The following is a 19055-nucleotide window of genomic DNA, read 5'->3' on the forward strand; positions in this document are numbered from 1 at the left end:
TCCTCCCTCATTTTCTCTACCTTGTTTTCCAACTCAATCATTTTCTTCCCCCTCCCTGCCATCTGACCATTTTCCTTATTCTTCTTTCCCTTTTAGCTCATCAATCTTCTCTCCTCTTCCTTTTGAAATTCTTCCTTTGCTCTCCTCTAACTAAATTATTTTTGACTCACCTCTCTTGTTCTCTTCCACATACTGTATTGCTCCTTTTCTATTTGCTCCTCTTTACACTTGATTTCTGCCCTCTTTGATCCTTCTATATTTCACAACTTCTCCTCCTTCCCCTATTCAGTGTCAAGGTCTCCCACGGTGCCTCCTTTCTACTCTTAGACGGGTTCATCCTTCCTCTCTCATGTACGGTCTCTCCTGTCTTCCTCCATTTGTGAGAGATTACTGTAAAGTATCCCAGTTATTTGCTATCTGCTAGGGACATATCTAGAAGCCCAGTGTCCAGTACTGCGGTGCTCCTAATTTTCATAAAGAAAGGCTTGGAACTTGGCTGTAGTAGTCCCCACATCATCATGACCTTCCATCCCTACCTGGCTTTACTGCTTCTGAGGGTGTGGGGGATTACGGTCAGGTTCCTTGACCCTTTGGCTTCTCTGATGTGCCAGCAAGGGAGCTCAGAGCTCCACCACTATTGCTAGGGATTGCCCTGATAATTCCACAGAGAGGCAAACAGTCTGAAAAAAGTTCACAACAGACCTTAAAGCTGTTGGAAACTACTTGAGTAGTCCCTCTTCCAGCCTCACAACCCAGGGGACCCATGTTTGCAGGCCTCACAGACCAGTCCTGGACGACTGTAAAAGAACGAGGTGTAGGAACAACTGAATAAGCTACAAACTGGTATTTTTGTGGAGAGAAGGGAGAAGCAGGGGAGACTCAATGAAGCTTTTCACCTTGATGACCCTGTAACCAGTTAACATTATAACTGCAATTTTTTTGAACACTAAAAATAGCCAAAAGTATTGTTGACATTTAGAAGTTACAAAAATTGACGTTTCACATTTGCAGGCTCCAAAGGCAGACCTTGCCTTTGGTTGTATTCTTCCTTCTGCAAATTTACCGTGAGCATACTTCTCAGAAAGACAACGTATGAAAAAGTGTATTTTGTGCAACAGACTAACTGTTGCACAACAGACTAACTTTACAATTAGTGATGCTCCTCAAAATGAAGTACAAAAGAAAGTATGAACATGAGACCACAATACAACTAACAGAACAATGCATTTTTACTGACTGACACTTATGGGTGGCTGCTACTGTACCTATTTCCAAAAAATACCCTCAATACAATTTAGTTAACACTAAAACTATTGGTCCAGCATCATAGAGAGCTGTATTTTCTTCATTTAAGTATCCATTATTACTGTTAACGCTTTTGTTATTTTAAAATTCAGCTCATCTGTTATATGAACAAGGAATGGTGACATCAAACGTATGGTTTATAATTGTTGTCTATTTTAGTTCTTAAGCAAAAACATTTCTGTAGAAGGAGTTTACATGGTGTAATGGCTGTGGCAAATGTAAAGATACAAATATAATATAGAGCTCTATTGCAGAAAAGAATTACCATATATACTTGTTCGTTAGCCCGTTCATTTATAAGCCGACCCCCCAAGATGGTTAGGTAAAAATAGCAAAAACTGTATCACCCTTTCATAAGCCAACCCTATATTTCAGGGGTTGGCAAACTTTGGCTCCTAGCCCGTCAGGGTAAGCCGCTGGTGGGTCGGGACGCTTTGTTTACCTGGAGCATTCACAGGCACGTAGCCCCTCAGGTACCACTGGCCGCGGTTTGCTGTTCCCAGCCAATGGGAGGTGCCAGAAGTGGCGTGCCACTTCCCACAGCTCCTATTGACTGCGAACAGCGAACCATGGCCACAGGGAGCTGAGGGGCTCTATGCCTGCAGATGCTCTAGATAAACAAAATGACAATGTATTAGATATTCAATTCAATGATTCCATAGAGTTTAAAATAATCAAATTTTGGTGTAGACCTGTTTATAAGCCGACCCCCGCTCTTTGATGCGTCACTTTTTTACCAAAAATATTCAACTTATGAACGAGTATATATGGTAATCAGCATTTTGGAATAGATGGGTGTGCTATGTTCTTTAAGATCTTAAACAAAAGTAAAACTTTCATTTAAAAGTAAAGTACTTTTAAAATAAAAGTGAAATAGTCTGTTAAGTATTGAAAATACAGAAAGTGAGAGAAACACTTACCAAAATCATAACCTTCCGGAATCACATTGCGGCAGGCAACTCCATGCTTTAAATTATTCTATTTATAAAAAAAAAAAATTAAAGTTTGAGAGCTTCATTTTCACTTCATGACAAACGTTTTTATATAACAAAGGATAAAATAAAATATTTTCTTAAACGTGCTTAGAAGAAATAGTACCTTTGAAACCAGAATATATTTTAAAACAAGTCTGTCTGCCCTCTATTTAAATCTATAAAAACCTTTTATTAAGGATGTCAGATTTTAACAACCATGTAATGAGTGAACAACAACAACCACCATTCCATTATACAGAATGCACTGGTAATTTTAAGTGACCTGGGATAGATTGAGAAGAATAAGTTATGCCACAACATATTTGTGAAAAGAACAGGAGTTCTTGTGGCACCTTAGAGACTAACAAATTTATTTGAGCATAAGCTTTCAAGATGGCCGATTCCAGACAGTTGACAAGAAGGTGTGAACATGGGGAAATAGATTCAATTTGTGTAATGACCCAACTCCCCGTCTCTATTCAACTGTCTGGAATGGGCCATCTTGATTATCACTACAAAAGTTTTTTTTTCTCCTGCTGATAATAGTACAACTTAATCAATTAGCCTCTTAGAGTTGGGTATGACAACGTACACCTTTTCATGTTCTCTGTATGTATATACATCTTCTGACTATATGTTCCATTCTATGCATCTGATGAAGTGGGCTGTAGCCCACGAAATCTTATGCTCAAATAAATGTGTTAGTCTTTAAGGTGCCACAAGTACTCCTGTTCTTTTTGCAGATACAGACTAACACGGCTGCTACTCTGAAACCTGACAACACATTTGTGTATTCTAATCTAACATTCAATATTCTTCCAACAGAATAGTTACTAACATACAACCCAATCCTGCAAATGGCAAAACTGCCTCTGACTTTACTTCGAGCAGAACTGGATCCCTAATGAATAGGAATTACACCTCTACCCCGATATAACGCTGTCCTCGGGAGCCAAAAAATCTTACCGCGTTATAGGTGAAACCTGGTTATACTGAACTTGCTTTGATCCGCCAGAATGCGCAGCCCCGCCCCCCGGAGCACTGCTTTACCGTGTTATATCCGAATTCATGTTATATCGGGTCGCGTTATATCGGGGTAGAGGTGTATATTGAACATTTCACAACATGAAACATGGAAGTACTAGATACACTATGTCATATTTGACTTACCAAAGATTCATCGTAACCTCCGTGGTAGAACATCACAGACTTCACATTCCAGTAAGCAAAAAGGTTATCCAGACGTACAAGCTGAAGATAAAACAGAATGCTTATGAAGTCAAATGCACTGTGATCTCTTTCAGTACTTCCCATTATTTTTAGGTTTCTCATGGATATTAAAATAGCCAAATGCTCCACAGACATGCACTCTCTCTCCCTCCAGTTTTGATGACACAGAAATAGATTATATCTTTTACCAAGCAAAAGCATAAATCCACAGGAGATGGCTCCTATTCTGACAATGTTTTATTATAATGATAGCATTCACTGCCTATATTTTACCTTATAGAACAACTTGGTAGCTTCATCATGTAAACATGGGTTCCAATTTTGATCTGAGGTCTGAAAAGGAAAAAGGTCTAGACTTAGTACAATCAAATCACAGAGTCAAACAGACCATACAACAAAAGAGAAAATACACTATGGGCCTAACTCAACACCAACTGAAGTTAAAGGGCATGGGCGGTCTTTTTGATCTGTTTGTACACCACCTACTACAATGGGGCCCCTGCCTATGACTGGGATGCTTCAGTACTACAAAAACTACTACTACTACAGGAGTCTTTCCACTGATTTAAGTAGACCAGGCTTTAAATTTCTTAACTAAAACTATCAGACTACACCTTCTGAAGGTCTATATACCTGCAATGACTGTCATGCTCCACTCATGAACCAGAAATTAGCACGACGAAGTTTTCTGCAGGGTGACCTCAATTATTTTTTTTCTGTTATTCTTTAGGCAGATTCTATGGAAAAAGTACTCAAGGGCTCCTGTTTGTAGTTTTGGTGGTAGCTACATGTAGTAGCTTGAGACCAGTAGAAAGTTTATAGTTTGTTGATAACTCTCCATTTTTATATACAATATGGTGCTAGCTCCAGGAGAAGAGTGCTGTGGGGAAGAGCTTATACTCAGTACACAAACAGCATTTTTGTCAGCAAATAAAGCGTAATTTTCTACAACGTTTTTAACATAGTATCCTTAAAAAGTACGTATCTAGAAACAAAAATATGTATGTTAGCATACAGTATGTTATATTAGCACACAGTATATTAGCATACTGATTTCCCTAAGCACTGCCCTGCATGAAATTAAATTCTATTTACATGGAAATGTCACATTTATGATTTACAGAAGCTGCTTAATCAGAGCAGCTCTACAGACAGCCTACCATTCCTGTTAAGTAGCCTCGCAGAACAAAGACAGCACCTGCCACGAGGGAAGCAACAAACAAACAAATGAAGTGTGTTTGTTTCTCAAGTACTTCAAGTTTATATCCTATTTCAGTATTTGTTATAGTGCTGTTTCAGAACGAAGTAGATCAAAGCGCACTAAGGAACTGTTAGTGCATGTCAGCAGTGTCCACATGGACAGTTAATGCACAGCAGACTAATGTGGGGTAGATTTACATCTCACCTTAGTGAGAACTAAATGTTCATGTAGACAAGCCCCAAGTGTGATTGCCGCCTCAACTGTCTGTCCCTCCTCCTCTGAAAAATGAAGTTGCAGCAGCAGATCATGCACTGGGCTATGATGTGAATCTCTCCCAGGAACATCAGGAACCTAACATGGACATCTGTCTTGGGAAATATAACTGAACCAGACGTGCATCTTTTGAACCTTCTGTGAAGTTCTGGTCCCAACATAGCCCCAGGAAGAAACTCAACATAGCTCACTCTAAACTATGTAACTAACTATAACAAGAAACTGGATGAAAATATGCAATAACTAGTTGGAAGACACATGAGGTACTTCCTTTAACTCTCTGCAGTAGCAAAGAAACTGAAGTGATCAAGAGACATGCTCTCTTACAAAGACAAATGATGTAATCTTAAATGTGGTATCACTCCTCCATTCCCCAACAAACACATCTTTTCTATTCAGGTTCATAGCTTAATACCAGAGATGCCAAATACCATAAGTGGGAAATCACAGAGGCACTCAAAAGAGAGGTTATTTCCCTTACAGTAACTGAAGTTCTTTGAGATGCTTTTGCCCACCCAGATCCCAGTGCACGAGCTCGCAAGCTTTGAGCCAGCAATGTCTGTTGGGGGCGTGCATATGCCCTGTATGCCTTCAGGCCCCTGAACAGGTAGATCAGCCCCAACCACTGCTCAGTTCCTTCACCAATACAGAACATCCTGGTAAAGGACTCTTCATCAGTGAGTAAGGAGGATGGGTCATGGGATTCCTGTGGAGAAGAGAATCTAGAAGAATCCCAGTTACTGTAAGGTAATTAAACTCTCTTCCTCAAGCATTTGTCCTTAGAGATCCCACTGCAGGTGTTTAGCTAGCCGTTGCCTCTAAAGGAGGTGTGTGTGTGATAGTCCTATGTAAATAATGACCTGCTGAAATGAGCACCTGGATTTGGAAGCTGTCACAATGGAGTAGCAACTGGTAAATTTAGGAATAGAACTTCAAGTAGCTACCCTACACAATCTCAGAAATAGGGGCTCCACGACAACAAGATGCCAATGTCACCTGAGCTCTAGTAGAATGTGCCTTAACTCCTCAAGAAAAGAGTAGTTTATTCAATGCATAGGATATCTTAATGCACTCTGAAACCCACTTCAAGGGCCTCCAAGAGGCAAACAGCTTGATCCTTAAATTTGCCACCTATAGCCACAAAAAGCCTGACTGATCCAGGAAATTGCTTCATTCTAGAGAGAAAAAATGATATAGCTCTGTGTAAATAGAGCGTATGAAGTTTGGTCTCCCCAGAAGAGAAATGATGCCAGGGGAAAGATACCAGCAAATGTATAAATTGATTTATGTGAAAATCAAACATTTTTGGTAAAAAATTTGGGTATGATTTGAGAGTAGCCCCAGCCTTACAATGTAAGGAGGACCCATTATCAAAGCCTGTATTTCATTCACAAAATTATAGCTATTAAAAAGGCACTTTTATGGCAAAATGGAATAATGGACACAGTAACATGAGATTCAAAGGGAGGAGCCATTAATAATAGAAGTAGCACATTCAAATCCCATGTAGGAAAAAGATCCTTAATTGAATGAAATATGACTTAGTCCTTTTAGGAATCTTGATACAGTCAGTCAGATTGGGGGCGGGAGGGAGAAAAGCAGATGACCCCCAGTTGGCAGATGAAACGGAAATCATGGTCAAATGCAATCTAATAGCAATAAAGTCTAGAGAGTTTCAGGGACACACGTAATTCAAAATAAAATATATAGATGACTAAAGTGTTGAATATGCCTCTGAAAAGCCCACAATGAAAAACTTTTTTTTAATTGAGCTTCATATGTTAGCCTTGTCAGAGGACTTTCTGCTCTGAATCCAAAATCTTAAACTGCCTCCCAACAGCTTTTATCAATAGAATTTAACCAGCTAGTCTGCGTGCTGTTAGATGTACACAGAGTACCAGAGCATAGTTCTGTGAAATTTATGTCCAGAACATTTGGAAATGGAAGAAGTGGATGGACTGATAGGCGCATCAGGTCAGAAAACGAAAACTCATGAACCCAGACTGGAGTTATCAATATTATATAGGCCTTTTCTTGTTGTATTTTCTTGAGGATTCCAGGGTTTAACGGAATGGGGAACAAGAGTACGGTAGAACTTTTCCCCACCAAATAAGAAAAGCAGCTGCTAATGAGCCTGGACTTAGTCCCTCTTGGGAGCAAAACTTAGTCCCTTGTTTTTTGCATCAGTAGCAAAAAAAGTCTATGACTTATCACATTTCAGGATCACCTGACTCAGAATTTAGTCTTTAAAATCTCACTCATGGGTTACTAAGCAATTCCTACTGAGATGATCTGCCAAATTGTTCTCAGTCCCTGGCAGCTATTTGGCTGACTTGAAAAACGCACCATTCTCACAAAACAATCATTTCCAGACAGAGAAAGATTTTTGCCCCACTTGTCTGTTTATATATTTCATCGCCCTCATACGGTTTGTTAGAATCTGGACAGTGATACCTCAAAGAAGGGGTAGGACAGTCCTGAAGGCTAAACAAATAGCTTGGAGTTTAATACATTTATGAGTAATCAAGATTCCATCCAAGACCACAAGCCCTTTATCTGGAGTTTGTCTAAATGAGCTTCCAGTCCTGCTTGAATGTGTCCATCACAAGAGTCTGAGGATGGAGATGAAATAAAACACCCTGGCAGACTTGAAGAGGGGATCAATTCACCAACATAGAGAGGCCACTGGCAATAATATTTACAAAATCATGGATAACTGAAGTCATGGGATAAGAGGGAAGGTCCTCTCATGTATTGGTAACTGGTTAAAAGATAGGAAACAAAGGGTAGGAATAAATGGTCAGTTTTCAGAATGGAGAGAGGTAAACAAGGGTGTCCCCCGGGGGTCTTTACTGATACCAGTCCTATTCAACATATTAATAAATGATCTGGAAAAAGAGGAAAACAGTGAGGTGGCAAAATTTGCAGATGATACAAAACTACTCAAGATAGTTAAGTCGCAGGCAGACTGTGAAGAGCTACAAAAGGATCTCTCAAAACTGGGCAACAAAATGGCAGATGAAATTCAGTGTTGATAAATGCAAATTGGAAAACAATCACAATTATACATATAAAATGATGGGGTCTAAATTAGCTGTTATCACTCAAGAAAGATCTTAGAGTCATTGTGGATAGTTCTCTGAAAACGTCCACTCAATGTGCAGCAGCAGTCAAAAAAGCAATGCTGGGAATAATAAAGAAAGGGATAGATAATAGTACAGAAAATATCATATTGCCTCTATATAAATCCATGGTACGCCCACAGCTTGAATACTGTGTGCAGATGTGGTGGCTCCATCTCAAAAAAGATGTATTGGAATTGGAAAAGGTTCAGAAAAGGGAAACAAAAATGATTAGGGGTATGGAACAGCTTCCCTATGAGGAGAGAATAAGACCAGGACTTTTCAGCTTGGAAAAGAGACGACTAAGAGGGGGATATGATTGAGATCTATAAAATCATGACTCGTGTGGAGAAAGTAAATAAGGAAGTGTTATTTACTCCTTCTCATAACACAAGAACTAGGGGTGACCAAATGAAATTAATAGGCAGCAGGTTTAAAACAAAACAAATAAAACAAATAAAATTCTTCACACAATGCACAGTCAACCTGTGGAACTCTTTGCCAGAGGATGGTGTGAAGGCCAAGACTACAATAGGGTTCAGGTGACAGGGAATGGATCACTTGATAATTACCTGTTCTGTTCATTCCCTCTGGAGTACCTGGCATTGGCCACTGTCGGAAGACAGGATACTGGGCTAGATGGACCTTTGGTTTGACCCAGTATGGCCGTTCTTATGTCCCGTTCTTAGCCTGGAGAAGGGCTAACATAGAGCTCATCTTTAAAAGGTGGAGCAGGGGAAGACCAGTCAGCCTGACTTTGATACCTGGGAAGCTATTAGAGCAGTGGTTCCCAAACTGTGGGTTGGGACCCCAAAGTGGGTTGCAACCCCATTTTAATGGGGTCGCCAAGGCTGGAGTTAGACGTGCCTGGGCCTGAAGTCTGAGCCCCACCGCCCATAGCCGAAGCCAAAGCCCAAGGGCTTCAGCCCTGGGTGGTGGGGCTCAGGTTACGGGCCCTCAGCCTGGGGCTGAAGCCCATGGGCCAATCCCACCTGGAGCAGCGGGGCTTGGGCAGGCTTAGGTTTTGGTCCCCCTTCCTGGGGTCATGTAGTAATTTTTGTTGTCAGAGGGGGAGTCACAGTGCAATTAAATTTGAGAACCCCTGTACTAGAGCAATGTATAAAACATTCAATTTGCAAATACCTGGAGATGAAGGAGTAATCACGAGCAGCCAGCATGGATTTACTAAGAACAAATCATGTCAAACCAGCTTGATTTCCTTCTTTGACAGGGTAACAGGTTTGGTGGATAGAGGGAATCACAGAATTGTAAGACTGGAAGGGACATCAAGAAGTCATCTAGTCCAGTCCCCTGCACTCATGGAAGGACTAAGCATGATCTAGATCATCTGCAATGGGTGTTTGTCTAAACTGGTCTTTAAAAATCTCCAATGATGGAGATTTCACAACCTCCCTGGTCAAATTTATTCCAGTGCTTAACCAACCCTGACAGTTAGGAAGTTTTTCTTAATGTCCAACCTAAACCGTCCTTGCTGCAATTTAAGCTCATTGCTTCTTGTCCTCTGCTCAGAGGTTAAGGAGAAAAATTTTTTCTCCCTTCTCCTTGTAACAATCTTTTATGTACTTGAAAACTTATGCCCCCTTTCAGTCTTCTCTTCTCCAGACTAAACAAATCCAATTTTTTTTTTCAATCTTCTCTCATAGGTCATTTTTTCTAAACCTGTAATCAATTTTGTTGCTCTTCTCTGGACTTTCTCCAATTTGTCCACATCTTTCCTGAAATGTGGTGCCCAGAACTGGACACCAATTCTCCAGTTGAGGCCTAATCAGCACACCGTAGAGCGGAAAAATTACTTCTCATGTCTTGCTTACAAACACTCCCGCTAATACATCCCAGAATGTTTGCTTTTTTTTTTTTTTTTTTTTTAACAACAGAGTTACACTGTAGACTCATATTTAGCTTGTGATCCCTTTGACCCTTAGATCCCTTACTGCAGTACTCCTTCCTAGGCAGTCACTCTCCATTTTGTATATGTGCAACTGATTGTTCCTTCTTAAGTGGGGTACTTGCATTTGTTCTTATTGAATTTCATCCTATTTACTTCAGACCATTTCTCCAGTTTATCCAGATCATTTTGAATGTTAATCCTATCCTCCAAAGCACTTGCAACCCCTCCTGGCTGGGTATCGTCTGCAAACTTTATAAGTGTACTTCCTATGCCATTGTCTAAATTATTGAAGAAGACACTGAACAGCACCGGCTCCGGAACCAATCCCTGCAGGATCCCACACAATATGCTCTTCCAGTTTGACTGTGAAACACTGAGAACTTCTCTCTGGGAATGGTTTTCCAACCAGTTATGCATCCACCTTATAGTAGTTCCATTTAGGTTGTATTTCCTAGTTTGTTTATGAGAAGTCATGCGAGATAGTATCAAAAGCCTTACTAAAGTCAAGATATACCACATCTACCGCTTCCCCACATCCACAAGGCTTGTTACCCTGTCAAAGAAAGCTATTAGTTTGGTTTGACAAAGTTTGTTCTTGACAAAAGCATGCTGACTGTTACTTATGACCTTATTATCTTCTAAGTGTTAGCAAATTGATTGCTTAATTATTTGCTCCATTATCTTTCCGAGTACTGAAGTTAAGATGACTGGTCTGTAATTCCCCCAGTTGTCCTTATTTCCCTTTTTATGGACACTATATTTGCCCTTTTCCAGTCCTCTGGAATCTTTCCCAACTTCCAAGACTTTTCGAAGATAATCACTCATGACTCATATCTTCTTGGTCAGCTCCTTGAGTATTCTAGGATGTATTTCATCAGGTCCTGGTGACTTGACGACATCAAACTTTTCTGAGTAATTTTTAAATTCTTCTTTTCCTATTTGAGCCTCTGAGCCTACCTCATTTTCACTGGCATGCACTATGTTAGACATCCAATTGGTACTAACCTTTCTAGTGAAAACAAACAAAAAAGTCCTTTAGCACTTCCACCATTTCCAAATTTTCTGTTATTGTTCTCTCTCTCCCTCCCCCATTGAGTAACAGGCCTCCCCTCTTCTTGGTCATCCTCTTGCTTCTAATGTATTTATAGAATGTTTTCTTGTTACCCTTTATGTCTCTAGCTAGTTTAATCTCGTTTTGTGCCTCGACCTTTTTAATTTTGTTCCTACATCAGTGGTTCCCAAACTTGTTCCGCCACTTGTGCAAGGAAAGCCCTGGCGGGCCGGGTCGGTTTGTTTACCTGCCACGTCCGCAAGTTCGGCCGATCGTGGCTCCCAGTGGCCGCGGTTCGCTGCTCCAGGCCAATGGGAGCTGCTGGAAGCGGTGGCCAGTACATCCCTCGGCCCGCGCCGCTTCCAGCAGCTCCCATTGGCCTGGAGCAGCGAACCGCAGCCACTGGGAGCCGCGATCGGCTGACCCTGCGGACGCAACAGGTAAACAAACCGGCCCGGCCCACCAGGGGCTTTCCCTGCACAAGCGGTGGAACAAGTTTGGGAACCACTGCCCTACATACTTGTGTTATTTGTTTATATTCATCCTTTGTAATTTGACGTAGTTTCCACTTTTTGTGGAATGCAGTGGACCTAAGGAGGAAGATAAGGAAACCAAACCTCTCTCAGCTAGGTTGATGCAATCAAGATGACCGTGGCTTTGTCCTGTTTAGGTCCTTGACGATCAGCAGCAGGAGAGGTAAGTTGTATACAAGATTCTCCACCCAGAAGAGAAAGACGTCCCTCAGAGCACAGCAATCCAAACCTTCCCTTGAACAGAACATCGTACTGACTACAGTGGCGAAGTGATCTGTTTCTGGAAATCCCCAGTTAAGAAATATCTGTTCGAGTATGGATTTCTCTAGTTTCCACTCATGCACTTGAGTGAAACGCCTGTTGAAATAGTCAGCTATGGTGTTTTAATTGTATTTAATTTTAGGTTGCATTAACTGAGGAATAGCACGCAAGTCATGGGAGGTAATAGTTTTAATTGGGTAGGAAGACTACCCAGAGCAGGATATCATGGGCTGTTCAACAGTTCCATAATTTCATAGCCTCTGTGGAAAGGGGGATGTCAGTCCCCACCGGTGATTTATGTGGTACATACTAGCCCTGTTGTCTCTTGTTATGTGGACACATTGTCCTTTTATCATGGGTAGGAAGCGCAGACAGGTGTATCGGATAGCTCTGAGCTCCAGAACATGGATGTGTAAAGAGAACTTTTGGGCAGTCCATCTGTCCTAGTTAGTCCTGGTGATGAGCTCCAAGGAGAGACGCGGCAGGAACTACTGCAAGAGCAGGTGGAGGATAGTTGAATGGGACCTCCAAACACACTTTGCCTGTATTCTTCCACCACTCAAGGGAAACTAGAATATGACAGGGGATCAAGAACAACTGTTCAGACTGTCTCTGTTGGGAGTGTATAAATGGACTAGAACCTGACTTGGAAGCAACGCAGATGCAGTCAAGAATGAAACATGACCAAGTTGCATGCTGCCACACGCCCAAGAAGTTGCAGGCATGATCTGGCAGTGACTTGAGGACTGATTTGAACTTGTGTGACTTGGGTGCAAGAAGACTGTCATCTGGCACATATAGATCACAGAGCCAATCAGATCTGGAAGGAGCAGGTTTGGATGAGTGATGAATCTTAGACCTTTTTGGCATATTCTCTGGGATGTGACCAGTGAGAAGCACCATCTGAAGATCTTGGCTCCTTCCTACCTCAGACAGGACTGAAGAGAAGACTCAGCTTGTCTTCAAGAAGTATGAGGTCTCCTCCTACAGTAAGGGGGAGCAGAGACACAACAGAAAAAGTTTGGGGACCACTGCTGTAGAGGAACCTGGGATTGAACTCAAACTGCTAATCCAAGTTAAAATCCAAAATGTCTTGTCTTCACTGCTTTTTTAACTCAAATTAAGAACACATCTTTTTTGCAACAAAGACATCCTGAGAAATCGGGGGGGGGGGGGGGGGTTGGCTTGTTTGGAGTTTACACAAAGAGCTGCTAAATGTATCATTTCACTGTTTTCCCAAGCATAGTCCGCCACGCACACAATAATAGGGGAGAACAGCTGGGCTTTTTGGGTGTGGGGTTTCAAAAGAAGAAAACATTCGTAAAAGCACAAAAAATTGTAACATTTCTGGGGCAAGGGGGGGTACCAGACACTACTTTTAATTCTATTTTCAAAGTTTGACTGGTTTACCAGGATTGTGCATCTCTGAATACACGGAAAGGCAAAAAAAGATTATCTAACTGCTATATAAAGAGCTTATGACTGTTCCTCATACAAAAAAACTGTATCATTGCCATCATTTTAGGGCTCTCTGTAAGCTTTTTTCTTACTTTCCACTGGACTCACTGACTTAGGCAAGAGACCATTCAGGACTTTTTCTCCCTCCTTTCCTCTTCCCTTCCAAAAAAGTTCATCTAGTTACTCATTTTCACCACCTCCCCTCTTTTGGAGTACATTCTGGAATGGTGGCAGCTTCAATACTATAATATAAAATCTGAGCATCAGACTACAGTACTTAAACTCCAATTATGGCTAAAAAAAGTATAAGTGCAGTATCTACTTGGGATATGGTGGTTGCAATTTTGTATGCAATTTAAATGCTAGCATCAAATTTTGCAGCAATTTGTGTTTGGTGGTACAGTAGTCCTGAGTGAGAAGTGAATTAAAAAGCTCTTCCTCAGTGTTGAAATCTGGGTCTAGGATTAGAACCGTGTATAAAGAGCCCAAGAGTGTGTTTAAACATACCCAGATGAGTGGGGGGCAGCTATTAACATGTAGTATAGATACAAGGCAAACCTCTGGGACAGTTAGAAATGAGCTCTAGAAGCTGTTAGCCTTTGTATTTAGGATACTGGGATACTGGCAATTCCTATGATTAATTCTAGCTGCCAGGAATAGTAGGGCAATAGGATTTGTCTACACAGTGGGGCAATGCACGCTTAAGGGCATTCTAAAACATACCAACATGTTGCACACTAACTAGCCCATGTAGACCCTGCTGACACATACGCAGTTCCGTAGTGCACATTAACATAGTACTGATTCAACAGTAACACACACTGTGATGCTGGCAGACCAGGTGCCAGCTCATGCCAGAGTCCAAGGCCAATTCACTTGTGTATTAGTATAGATCAGTGTTTCCCAAACTGTGTTCCGCGGAACACTGGTGTTCCGCACAATATGAATAGGTGTTCTGTGAAAGAATCATAATTTTTAAAAAGGGTCTTTACATTTTTTTTAATTTTAAATTTGGCATATTTTAAGTGTTATGCCCTTCTGAAGCGTAGTTTACAACTCTTTTCGAATGACTATAATTTAACATAAAACTCTTTTTCCAGTTATTGATTGGTCTCGTATTGAATATCATGGCGTAAAGAGAACGTGGCACGCAAGCATGTTGATGTCTACCCCTTTCAGCTCGAGGCTGCACGAACTACAGTGGTATGCACACACCATTCTCTTTACACCATGTGAAATATAACATTCACTCAACACGTTCAAACCTGTGGGTCTTTACCGTGTGTGCGATAAGCACAACTAAACTAGCTTCACTTGAAACAATATAAATAATTTGTGACAAACAAAATCTGACAAAAATCAGTATTTCTAAATATTGTTACTAAACCTAATCACCATGGATTTGTGGCTAAAAGAAGGAACTTTGAAACGAAAAGCAAGTTCTTCTGGTACTCCAATGTGGCCGAAATAAACAAGCAAAATATTGTGACACTTCAAAGTGAGGATGAACAATCGCAGTCTTTTGTTGCCGAAAAATCTGTTAGTACTAGTGAGTTATCCAAGGTGAAAGAATTTCCACCGAAGTATATCAAAAAACAAGACGCAGCAGGTGTTAAAAGACCAAAATGAAAGTATGATGAAAGTTATTTGTCTTTCGGTTTTACGTGTGATGGAAATAAAGATGTTCCTGATACGCAGTGCATTGTGTGCAACAAAATACTAGCAAACAGTTCATTGGCTCCTGCTAAACTTCGTAGGCATTTGGAAACCAAGCATGCTGAATACAGAGACAAAGATATAAGTTTTTTCCAAGAGAAAAAGTGTAACTTGGAAATTGTAAACTTTCAATTATTAAAATTGCTAAAACAGACAACAAAAGTGCAACAGAGGCATCTTATCGAGTAAGTTACCGTATAGCGCTTGCCAGAGAAGCTCACACTATTGGAGAAACGCTTATCAAGCTTTGCGTGAAAGATATTGTAACGTGCATGTTGAGCAAGCAGTCTGGTAAAAAAAATTGACGCTGGATAGTTGACAAATAATACTGTTGCACGCTGTATTAAAGATCTTGCCGATGACATAGAAAAAGAGCCAGTTTGCCAACTGAAAATTTGCCATGAGTATTCGTTGAAGCTAGGTGAGTCCACTGACGTTTCAGGACTTGCGGTACTACTAGTATTTGTCCGATACAGATTTAATAATATTATTGAAGAGGACCTGCTCTTATGTGAATCTCTGCAAAGCAACACAACTGGAGAAGAAATATTCAACTGCATTAACAATTTTATCAGAAAGCATGAAATTAGTTGGGGAAAATGTATTGATGTATGTACTGTCGGTGCTCGGGCAATGATCGGGAAGATGAAGGGAGCTGTAACGCGAATCATAAGTGTGGCACCAGAAAGCACCAAGATCCATTGTGTTCTACACAGACAAGCACTTGCAGTTAAAAAAATACCAGCATATCTGAAAATTGTGCTCAATGAAACAGTACAAATTATCAATTTTGTCAAATCTCGACCACTTCAATCCAGGTTATTTAAAATTTTGTGAGAGGAAATGGGTAATCAGCACAAAGCGCTTCTTTTACATACGGAAGTGAGTTGGCTATCCAGAGGAAAAGTGCTTGTGAGGCTTTTTGAGCTTCAGAGTGAACTACTGGTATTCTTCACTTCAGATAATTCAGGACAAAAATTTAATGACTGTCTGACAAATTCCTCATGGCTAATGAGACTTGCGTATCTTGCAGATATTTTTGCAAAATTAAATGAAATTAATCTGTCGCTGCAAGGAAAGAATGTGACCATTTTTACTACAATGGATAAAATTTCCTCGTTAAAAAAGAAACTGGAATTCTGGGCATCTTCTGTAGAACAGAATAACTCCAACTGCTTCCTTACAGTACATGAACTGCTGACTGAAATAAATTCTACAGTCCATGAAGAAGTTTCCAGCATCATTTTACAGCACTTACGTGACTTGCAGGCCTCTTTATTAGAATATTTTCTTACAACTACTGATGATAATGCTTAGGTTCGAAATCCGTTTGTAATTACAGCCAAAGCAATCGGCTTTACTGCGCACGATTATGAAAGCCTAATTGACTTAATTTCTGACTCTGATTTGAAACAAAAATTTAAGGATCTTCCGCTGAATAATTTTTGGAGCAGCCTAATAGAAGAGTACCCTAAAGTGGCTAAACATGCAGTTCGAGTGCTCCTTCCTTTTGCTACAACTTGTTTGTGAGAGACGGGAATTTTGTATTATACTGCAACAAAAACCAAATATAGGAATAGACTTGATGCTGTGCCTAACATGAGAATTCAACTTTCCAGCATTATTCCTAATATTAAGCGAATTAGTGATAGAAAAACGCAGAAACACCAATCCCATTAATTCCAAATTTGTATTTCTGTTTATAAAAATAGATTTTCCTAGTAAAAATCTAATTTGTTTGGTGTTTGTGTATATATAAAAACATTTTTTTTTTTAAGTAGAACACTGTTTTTAATTGACTCTTGCATTTGATTTTTGTACTACTTTATACGCACTTTCCAGTTAGAAATTGTTAGTTCAAGTTATTTTAAATTTGTATTTTTGCTTTGTTTTATAAAATAAAATATATTTGAGCATAAATAAGGCAATTTTTTATTTGAAAACCGAACGACTACAAAATAATATTATAAGTGTTCCGTAATAGGCTAAAAAGTGTTCCGTGGCCAAAAAAGTTTGGGAAAACCTGGTATAGATCAAAGTGATTGTTAAATGTATAAGAGTGATTTGGAGTTTAAACTTCATGAAAACTAATGGGATGTTACTTGCATTGTTTTCAATTATTTATATCCTGTTATAATGTAGTAGCAAACATTTACATTGTGTGTATCCCTTTAACTAAATAACCCATCAAACAAGAAAGAAGCCTTGTGGAATGCAAATGAAGAACTTCAACAGAAAAGTGCTAATTTCAAAGCAAATGGTCAGTGTGTGTGATGATTAGAGGTCAAAGACTAAAAATGCATTCTTCACTCTCCATCATCAACGAAAAAGTCCACATGGGTAGTGACACTGTCATTTTGTTTTCTGTGAAAAGCAGCTGTAAGTATGGATTCAAGGAAAGATCCTGGATTTATGGACTGTTTGGACTCTTACAGGAAGTGTACCAGATGCAAAATGAAGCTCCCCAGAGACAATCTGGGCACCCTGAAAAGACTTTTGGGAAAGTGGCAGATTATTATATCACTGCCACCATTTCGAATTACAAACTGTGACTCACCTGTGCATATATTTTACCTGCTTTAACCTCTCAATAACTCTCATTTCCTTTTCTTAGCTAACAAACCTTTAGTTAGTTTACTAAAGATCTGGCTATCAGCATTGTCTTTGGTGTAATATTAAAGTACCAATTGATCTGGGGTAAGTGACTGGTCTCTTGGAGCAACCTGATGTGGTGTGATCTTTGGTTTAAGTGACCTTGTATCACGAAGTCCAGTTTGTCTGGGTGGCAAGATGAACTGGAGAATCTATGGTGTCTGTGACTCCATGGAAGACTGGTATAGTGATTCAGGAGTTTACATTTGTCACTGGCTTGGTGAAATATAGTTACAGAACACACCACCAGCTTGGGGTATCTGTCCTGTTTTCTGATAGTCTGCCCTGAAGTATGCACTCACAGTTGTGAGCCAATCCAGACAGCGTGACACATACTAGCGAACTTTCAACGCATACCAGCATGGTCTACACCAGAGGTTCTCAAGTGTTCTCAGATGTATTCTGCAGAAGCGTGAAAAAGAAGAGTGGAGAGCAGTGGCTACTGGCCAGGCGCCCACATCCAAAAGCAGTGCCGCTGTTACCCCATAATTTGACATTCCTGAGTGTACCCCAGAACTTAACACTGCAATCAGTCATTTTGTATGTTCAGCCACTGCCATCTGAAAACCAAATATCACATAGCAAGGAATAATCTTAGGCCTTTGTGGGGTAAGGTCAGACAACTGCATATTTACAGTTTGTTAATCAGAACGGGAGGATGGGATAGAAAATTATGGAAGAGAGTGAGTGAATAGCGACCTTGGTTTTAGGTGCTCCTGATATATTGTTGTTATGGCAAGAAATACTAGAAATGTCTTGAGATAATGAGCAGTTTGTTGAAATTAGGAGAATTGGTGACAAAACAGAAGTTATTATGCTGACCCACTAGGAGTCATAGGTTATGTGCTTTGTCAGCTATAAAAGACAGGTAAAAATAAATACCTGGGAACAATACAAGGGAGCTTTTCTTCGGGCAAGGCACTGACATCTAAACTCCCCATCAGCTGTACGGAAAGAGGGCCCCTGGAAGCCCGGCTAGTGATCACTAGAAACCAGGCTATGGGTAACTATATCTGAGACGTCCTAAACCTATTAGGTAGGTGTCGGTGTACGTATCTATATATCTAACAAATAACAGTTTTAGATAAGAGCATGCTTGCGTGTATCAATCATTTATCACATGCATTGTTTTATTCCTAGATTAATATTATTATTGCTAGATTAATATTCTTTAAAACATGATGAGTCTACTGGATACTTTCAAGTATAAAATTGAATTACCTGCAAACTGAGATTCTGAAGTGAGATCCCAAAGGACAGGGGATTATCTCGATTTGTGATCTAATAAGAGGAAAAAATACAAAAAGAATTACTTAAAATCAGAATACATAAAGAAAAGGAAATAAACAATTTGCAACATGTGAATAACT

At 40.1% G+C, this 19055-nt stretch overlaps 1 protein-coding gene across 2 annotated transcripts in view; it reads right to left on the reverse strand.

Annotated features, from left to right (window-relative positions):
* VPS13A (vacuolar protein sorting 13 homolog A) overlaps positions 1-19055 on the reverse strand; it is a 283684-nt gene that overhangs the window by 243724 nt on the left and 20905 nt on the right. For both annotated transcript variants that reach the window (XM_054032764.1, XM_054032765.1), the window contains exons 7-10: positions 18907-18966; positions 3783-3842; positions 3450-3530; positions 2226-2283 (exon numbers count right to left, since the gene is read on the reverse strand). In XM_054032764.1, the coding sequence (XP_053888739.1) occupies positions 2226-2283; positions 3450-3530; positions 3783-3842; positions 18907-18966 (259 nt within the window). The remainder of the gene's footprint in view (positions 1-2225; positions 2284-3449; positions 3531-3782; positions 3843-18906; positions 18967-19055) is intronic.

Source organism: Malaclemys terrapin, chromosome 6, assembly GCF_027887155.1.
Source record: "Malaclemys terrapin pileata isolate rMalTer1 chromosome 6, rMalTer1.hap1, whole genome shotgun sequence".
NCBI lineage: Eukaryota > Metazoa > Chordata > Testudines > Emydidae > Malaclemys > Malaclemys terrapin.